The sequence below is a fragment of the Tachypleus tridentatus genome, chromosome 4 (genome assembly GCF_004210375.1).
Source record: "Tachypleus tridentatus isolate NWPU-2018 chromosome 4, ASM421037v1, whole genome shotgun sequence".
Taxonomy (NCBI): Eukaryota; Metazoa; Arthropoda; class Merostomata; order Xiphosura; family Limulidae; genus Tachypleus; species Tachypleus tridentatus.
Genome location: NC_134828.1, coordinates 26,138,811 through 26,147,998, shown reverse-complemented (window position 1 = coordinate 26,147,998; position 9,188 = coordinate 26,138,811). Strand labels below are relative to the sequence as shown.

Genomic DNA, 9,188 nt, shown 5'->3' with positions numbered 1-9,188 from the left:
TTGTAAACTAGAAGTTTTAGATTGTAATGATGGCGTTAAGATCAAAAGGTTTAATAACATAGGCTTAGAAAATTTAATAAAATAGGCTTAGAAAATTTTTAGAAATGTGACGTTAAAGATTGTAGTAAATTCGAAGGTAGATTAAATGTATGGGGTTCAGTGAACCACTAAAAAAGTAGTGAAGAAGATATAGTTGTTTCTAGCAGATATCACAAATCAATCAATGTATTTTCGTTTCAGTCATAGTTTTGTTTTTAGAAGTGTCTGGATCTGTGTTACCTATCATGCATATTGAGTTACTTTTTAAATGCACGTTTATTAGCTTTCTATGTTTGTGTCGGGTAACTCGGGTAGTGTAAACGTGGCTTGTAGGTTTGTAGAAACGTAATTTGTTATTGTTATGCCATGTTATTCCCATAAAAAAAAAAAGATATCCACTGCTTCGTTTGTAGATTATAAAATGCATCTTTTATTTTAACATTGTGACTAGAAAAGAAGCCAGTTGAACATTACAGTCCACACATACAGAAAAGTACGATTTAGGCTTAGCAATGATAGTAAGTTGCAGAAAGACATCTCAACTTATTCTTAAAGCTAGCTTTCTAATTAGTTAATGCAAGAATATGGTTATCATAACAATTATAACTTCAAATTAACTTTTGCGTATTGATTTTAAGAATAAAAATAGTTTGTTCAACTAAAAACAATAGCCATAATAATCACTGGAGTAATGGATTGGATACTTAATTGGTGTGGGCGAATCACGGTCTTTCACTGTCTCCCATTAAGATGTTAACAAAGCTTTCAAACTTTGACTTTTCCTTTTCAAGCAACAGAACGTCAACACAGGCGGTAAACATGTCGTTCTTGAAACAGTTGGCCCTATAATAATATGAACATTTAGCAGTATATTAATTTGATAAAAAAAAAAGTAAAATATGTTTCGTGAAATGTGGTAAGATAATTAATTTAAAAAATGATGTAAAAATTAGAAATATATAAATTTGCAAATAGCCTGTAAATTGGTTTGAATTTTGTGCAAAGCTACACGAGGGCTACCTGCACTAGCCGTCCCTAATTTAGCAGTGTAAGATTAGAGGGAAGGCAGCTAGTCATCACCACCCACCGTCAACTCTTGGACTACTTTTTAAACAACGAATAGTAGGATTGATCGTCACATTATGACGCCCACACGACTGAAAGGGCGAGCATGTTTGATGTGACTGGAATTAGAACCCTCGACTCTCAGATTACGAGTCGAGCGCCTTAACCACCTTACCATGCCGGGCCAAGTCTGTAAAAAAATGTAGTGTAATATGAATAATATTTTATACGTTGTAATTTTCAACATGAACTACACTTTATGCGACACATGTGTCAAGTGGTTCGTTCAGCTACTCTTAAAATAACCAAATAGTGGATTTATCTCTCAAGTTATTGTGCCCCCACCATACATACACACAAGTAAAAATCTCACTTTTTTTAGTTTAATTAGAAGAAACTGATAATTGTAGCGTAATAATAGTTCATGGGAAATAAAGGACAGTGAATAATGTTACTTGAGTAGGTGACATTGAAAATTTATAAGCAACAACGAACTATATAAGACTATCAATAAGAACTTTAAGGGTGAGCAAGTTTTGTAGCTCAATTGAAAGTAAGAAATGAAAGATTAAAGAGATGTGAGCTTGTAGCGCCGTCTTTTGTTGGTAAGAAATCGTTAAAAGTCTTATGTATTTCAATAATGTTGAAAACTGTTTTCTGTGACAAAGAATCGTGTTCACACCAGTAGGCGTCGTGGATAGCCATATCTTGAGACAGTAAAAAACAAAGAAAAACAATGATTTTGGAGACAATCTAACAAAGAAAACATGTTCTCACAAAAATAACTAGATCTTGGAGACAGTGTAACAAAGAAAAAACGCGTTCTCACAACAATAGCTAGATCTTGGAGACAGTGTAACAAAGAAAAAACGCGTTCTCACAACAACAGCTAGATCTTGGAGACAGTCTAACAAAGAAAAACGCGTTCTCACAACAACAGCTAGATCTTGAGACAGTGTAAGAAAGAAAAACGCGTTCTCACAACAATAGCTAGATCTTGGAGACAGTGTAACAAAGAAAAAACGCGTTCTCACAACAACAGCTAGATCTTGGAGACAGTCTAACAAAGAAAAAACGCGTTCTCACAACAACAGCTAGATCTTGGAGACAGTGTAACAAAGAAAAAACGCGTTTTCACAACAATAGCTAGATCTTGGAGACAGTGTAACAAAGAAAAAACGCGTTCTCACAACAACAGCTAGATCTTGGAGACAGTGTAAGAAAGAAAAAACGCGTTCTCACAACGATAGCTAGATCTTGGAGACAGTGTAACAAAGAAAAAACGCGTTCTCACAACAATAGCTAGATCTTGGAGACAGTGTAACAAAGAAAAAACGCGTTCTCACAACAACAGCTAGATCTTGGAGACAGTGTAACAAAGAAAACGCGTTTTCACAACAATAGCTAGATCTTGGAGACAGTGTAACAAAGAAAAACGCGTTCTCACAACAATAGCTAGATCTTGGAGACAGTGTAACAATGAGAAAACGCGTTCTTATAACAATAGCTAGATCTTGAGACAGTCTAACAAAGAAAAAACGCGTTATCACAACAATAGCTAGATCTTGGAGACAGTGTAACAAAGACAAAACGCGTTCTCACAACAACAGCTAGATCTTGGAGACAGTGTAACAAAGAAAAAACGCGTTCTCACAACAACAGCTAGATCTTGGAGACAGTCTAACAAAGAAAAAACGCGTTCTCACAATAATAGCTAGATCTTTGGGACAATCTAAGTTAGATATACTGTCCTGACAACAGATCGTAAGCCAACCTCGATCATGTATTACAGAAAGTCACTTTACGTTTAACGGCCATATTGTAAAATATTTTTATGTGCCAAGTGTTAACACAAAGGAACCCAACACAACTTATTATACTGATATAAACAGTTGCTCCTCCAGTAATTATCTATTTTAATTATCAACATAGAAAATTCGGCAAAAATTCCGGTACAAAATCAGGATTTTGACACGAACAGTTTCTTCCTTTGTAACTATCTATTTCAGTTATCAACATAGAAAATTCGGTTAAAACTCAGTACGAAAGATAACTTTATCATAACCAACTGGTTCACTTTGTCGCTTCCTTCATCAAAATAGCTCAGCTGTTGTTCTGGTTAAAAGTAAACAAACAAATAACGCCAATTGAGCTCATTACGAACATCCAAGAAGTAAACTTTGTACACCTAGCGGAGAAGTCCGCTACTAATGTTCATGAGATAAATATTAATCAAAACTATTAATTAATACTTTACAAGTAATTATGGTTTTGCTTTTTTGTTAGTTTACTGTTATTTGATCTACGTATCTATTTGTTTGTCCGTCTGTTTAACCCATTGTAACAGAAACAACTGTAAATGCACTGATTTCGCAGTTTAAGTAAAACAACCTGCTTGCATATTTTTGTAATAATCTGTTCTTTTGTTGGGTTTGGCTTGTTTTGAATTTCGCGCAAAGCTACACGAAAACTATCTGCGCTAATCGTCCCTAATTTAGTAGTGTAATACTAGAGGAAAATCAGCTAGTCATCACTACCCACCGCCAACTCTTGGGCTACTCTTTTACCAACGAATAGTGGGATTGACCGTGACGTTATAACGCCCCCACGGCTGAAAGGGCGAGCATGTTTGGTATGACGGGGATACGAACTCGCTACTCTCAAATTACAAGTCGAGTGCCTTAATCACCTGGCCATGCCGGACCCTTCTGTTGGAATCTTCTATGAAACTTTAAAAGAATGAAATTTTTGTGTGTGTTTGTTACGTATCCAATAAATTGTTTTTGTTCGTAGTAACAATTTGTTTGGAATTAAGCACAAAGCTATAGAATGGGCTATCTGTTCTCTGCCTACCACGGGTATCGAAATCCGATTTCTAGCGTTGTGAGTCCGCGAACATGCCGCTGTGCCACTGGGGGAAAACGTTGTAACATCTGTAGAGGTGTAACTGTAAATATCTCTTATGAACAAGACTTAGTCCTCACCGACACTTAAGTACGACTTCCGGTGCTACATACAGGTTGTAGCATTCTTCACAGACTCTGTTCAGACGAGCAAATTTAGACTTGTTGTATTCTCCTTTACAGCCAATGTCCCGGAAAGGTTTCAATTGGATGGACCTCGTTTGAGCCATCCCAGAAGCGAAAATTGCTAGTAGCGTGACAACGACCAGAGCAAACACGCTGTTCCATCCGTGAATCATCTGTGAAAAAAAAAAAAAAAGTTACGTTACAAAAACGAAATCTCAGGCTGTTTTATTTTATAAATATGAAAATTTAGGACGTTATTTATATCAGATCAGTTGGTGTGAGTTTTATAAACATGTAACGTTTCCTGATGACAAGACGTTATCTTAGAATGTTTTTGCTCACATATAGCATCCTCTTGGGAATTTCGTGGGTTAAATATAAAATTATTTGTTTATTTGTACAACAAAGCTCATAAACTTCAACACTGTATGTTAAAACTGGCATATTTACGAAACTATAACAACACAGAAACAATATAGCTGATGTATCACAATATTGTGACGTTAAGTAAAATATTGTTAAATTTACTGCACTACCGGTGACGTTAAATAAAAGATTGTTAACTTGACTACAATACCGGCGACGTTAAATAAAAGATTGTTTACTTGACTACAGTACCGGTGACGTTAAGTAAAACAATTGATATATTTACAATACCGGTAACGTTAAGTGAAACAATTGATAAATTTACTACAATACCGGTGACGTTGGCAAAAAACAATTGATAAATTTACTACAATACTGATAACGTTAAGTGAAACAATTGATAAATTTACAATACCGGTAACGTTAAGTGAAACAATTGATAAATTTACTACAATAATGGTAACGTTAAGTGAAACAATTGATAAATTTACTACAATACTGGTAACGTTAAGTGAAACAATTGATAAATTTACTACAATACTGGTGACGTTAAGTGAAACAATTGATAAATTTACAATACCGGTAACGTTAAGTGAAACAATTGATAAATTTACTACAATACTGGTAACGTTAAGTGAAACAATTGATAAATTTACTACAATACTGGTAACGTTAAGTGAAACAATTGATAAATTTACTACAATACTGGTAACGTTAAGGAAACAATTGATAAATTTACTACAATACTGGTAACGTTAAGTGAAACAATTGATAAATTTACTACAATACTGGTAACGTTAAGTGAAACAATTGATAAATTTACTACAATACTGGTAACGTTAAGTGAAACAATTGATAAATTTACTACAATACTGGTAACGTTAAGTGAAACAATTGATAAATTTACTACAATACTGGTAACGTTAAGTGAAACAATTGATAAATTTACTACAATACTGGTAACGTTAAGTGAAACAATTGATAAATTTACTACAATACTGGTGACGTTAAAGTAAATACGGTGTGTTTTCTGTACAGTTTGCTTCACCTCATTACTTCTTTCCATCGTGGTGAGTTAAAATTATCCGCCACATTAAAAAAACACATAAGTTCTGTTTTATAAAGTATTTAATATATCGTAAATTTAGGGTGAGATATAAACAAACATTATTTGCAAAACATATAAATGGTTAAGTTATAAAAACAGATGTTTAACGGCTGCTGATGAATGAATTACCATTAGCTCTCCTGTTTACCATATATTCCATGTCTTTGAATTGAAAAGATACAACTTGTTTTCAAGATTTAGATAAGTTTCTAAACAGCTATATTGTTAAACAGGTCTTACCTAAATAACCATTGTTGTTAAACACATATTATTTAAACAACTTTATTGTTAAACAGGTTTTACCTAAATAACCATTGTTGTTAAACACATATTATTTAAACAACTTTGTTATTAAACAGATATTACATAAACAACTTTATTGTTAAACAGGTCTTAGCTAAATAACCATTGTTATTAAACACATATTATTTAAACAACTTTGTTATTAAACAGATATTACATAAACAACTTTATTGTTAAGCAGGTCTTACCTCAATAACTTGTTTTTAAACAGATGTTCTCTAAACAACTTCGTTGTTAAATGTATCTTTTGTAAATAGCTTTGTTTTTAAATATATCGTATCTAATAACTGTTGTTGTAAAACAGATCTTGTGATTTCACCTTACTTTTCTGTTAGAACTAAAAGGTTATAGTATAGTATAGTATAGTATAGTATAGTATAGTATAGTATAGTATAGTATAGTATATAACCCATATTTAAGACAAGCATGATTTGAAAACAATTTCGAGGCGAAACATTTTCATTTAGCCATTTATTCTTGTAAGACTTTTAGTGAAACACTTTACAGTATAAGAAAGTTGAAACCTTACCTTGAAGAGTTAAGCTGGAAAGCAAACCAAGACTTTGTGAAGACAGGAAGAAAGGTTGTTTCCAAGGTCTAGTTTCCTAGAGATCTTCTGGTTTAAATACTCTCTCTTTCCACCATCCACGTGGAAAGGTGACGATGTACACCACGCTGAGAAAATTGTGGTTCTTTTGGAAATAAAAGGGACAAAAGTGGTTAGATGTACAAGATATCGTATGAGTGAGCTCATTTGTACCGCATTGTCCAACCCATCTCTCAGCAGAAGTTTCATAACTGAAGCCGTTTCAAACCTCCTTGTTCCATCTTTAACTCTTGGCCCACCTACTGGACTGTATTTGTAATGATTCAAAACGTGCCTAATTATGTATGTTTAAATTTAGAATAATTACAGAGCATATAACTCAAAAAGGTATGAATGAAAACCACTATGGTGCTACTGTAGGATTGGAACCCCATGGATGAAGGAAACAGAAAAAAAAGCTGATCTCCACGTGCAGAATCTCATTGATTTTGATATTTCTCCAAACATCGAAAACATTATCGAAATATTCTAAAAAATTTTGAAATCTGATTATTGTAGGTAGATATATGAGGTATATGGATTTCAGTATTGTTGAATGGCGATGGTCATTTCTAAAGATGTTTTACATCAAGGGTTAGTTGATTTACTTATCGGTTATTTCTCGAGGCTTCATAAATTATTTAAGACTAAACATTTTACAAGGACAAAATAATGTTCAGATAATTTCACAAACTCTTTGTAGACTTTCATACATGTTGCTACTTCATTTAGAGCTTCATATAAAAACTAAACATTAATTAATGAATTTCCTGACCGAACATTTTCATTTTACCGTTTGTTTCTGTGACATTTTTACTGGAACATGCTGCGGTCTGAGAGAGATGTCACCTCACGGTAGAGAGTGAAGCTCAGAAACAGTAGCCATAGTGACTATAAGTTGATAGCAGCTACAGTTACTTTGAAACTGTAGTAGTTATAGTCATTATAAATCGGTTGTAGTTAAAGTTACTTTCAAACTGTACTAGTTATAGTCAATTTAAAACGATTGTAGTTATAGTTACTTTAAAACTGTAGTAGTTATAGTCATTTTAAAACAGTTGTAGTGATAGTTACTTTAAAACTGTAGTAGTTATAGTCATTTTAAAACAGTTGTAGTGATAGTTACTTTAAAACTGTAGTAGTCACAGTCATTTTGAAACGGTAGTAATTATACTCACTTTAAAAGTGTAGTACTTATTGTCATTTTAAAACGGTTGTAGTTATAGTTACTTTAAAACTGTAGTAGTCATAGTCATTTTAAAACGGTTGTAGTTATAATTACTTTCAAACTGCAGTAGTCGTAGTCATTTTAAAACGGTTGTAGTTATAGTTACTTTAAAACTGTAGTAGTCATAGTCATTTTAAAACGGTTGTAATTATAGTTACTGTAAAATTGTAGTAGTTATAGTCATTTTAAAACGGTTGTAGTTATAGTTACTTTAAAACTGTAGTAATTATAGTCATTTTAAAACGGTTGTAATTATAGTTACTGTAAAATTGTAGTAGTTATAGTCATTTTAAAACGGTTGTAGTTATAGTTACTTTAAAATTGTAGTAGTTATAGTCATTTTAAAACGGTTGTAGTTATAGTTACTTTAAAACTGTAGTAGTCATAGTCATTTTAAAACGGTTGTAGTTATAATTACTTTCAAACTGCAGTAGTCGTAGTCATTTTAAAACGGTTGTAGTTATAGTTACTTTAAAACTGTAGTAGTCATAGTCATTTTAAAACGGTTGTAATTATAGTTACTGTAAAATTGTAGTAGTTATAGTCATTTTAAAACGGTTGTAGTTATAGTTACTTTAAAACTGTAGTAATTATAGTCATTTTAAAACGGTTGTAATTATAGTTACTGTAAAATTGTAGTAGTTATAGTCATTTTAAAACGGTTGTAGTTATAGTTACTTTAAAACTGTAGCAATTATAGTCATTTTAAAACGGTTGTAGTTATAGTTACTTTAAAACTGTAGTAGTCATAGTCATTTTAAAACGGTTGTAGTTATAATTACTTTCAAACTGCAGTAGTCGTAGTCATTTTAAAACGGTTGTAGTTATAGTTACTTTAAAACTGCAGTAGTCGTAGTGATTTTAAAACTGTAGTAGTCATAGTCATTTTAAAACGGTTGTAGTGTAGCTACTTTAAAATTATAGTAGTAATAGCTACTTTTAAACTGTAGTAGTTACAGTTACTTTAAAACTATAGAAGTTATAGTTATTTTAAAACGGTTGTTGTTATAGTTACATTAAAATTGTAGTAGGCATAGTCATTTTAAAACTGTAGTAGTTATAGTCATTTTAAAATGGTTGTAGTTATAGTTACTTTAAAACTGTCGTAATTATAGCCATTTTAAAACGGTTGTAGTTATAGTTACTTTAAAACTGTAGTAGTCATAGTCATTTTAAAACGGTTGTAGTTATAATTACTTTCAAACTGCAGTAGTCGTAGTCATTTTAAAACGGTTGTAGTTATAGTTACTTTAAAACTGTAGTAGTCATAGTCATTTTAAAACGGTTGTAATTATAGTTACTGTAAAATTGTAGTAGTTATAGTCATTTTAAAACGGTTGTAGTTATAGTTACTTTAAAACTGTAGTAATTATAGTCATTTTAAAACGGTTGTAATTATAGTTACTGTAAAATTGTAGTAGTTATAGTCATTTTAAAACGGTTGTAGTTATAGTTACTTTAAAA

At 32.1% G+C, this 9,188-nt stretch overlaps 1 protein-coding gene across 1 annotated transcript; it reads right to left on the bottom strand.

Moving 5' to 3' along the window:
* Nucleotides 1–599: 599 nt before the first annotated feature.
* Nucleotides 600–6,522, bottom strand: LOC143248272 (crustacean hyperglycemic hormone B-like). The gene is made up of 3 exons (XM_076496679.1): nucleotides 6,440–6,522; nucleotides 4,089–4,306; nucleotides 600–882 (listed from the first exon to the last, which is right to left on the bottom strand). The coding sequence occupies exons 2-3, from the start codon at nucleotides 4,304–4,306 to the stop codon at nucleotides 762–764; spliced, it is 339 nt and encodes a 112-aa protein (XP_076352794.1). The 5' UTR covers nucleotides 6,440–6,522; the 3' UTR covers nucleotides 600–761.
* Nucleotides 6,523–9,188: the final 2,666 nt, after the last annotated feature.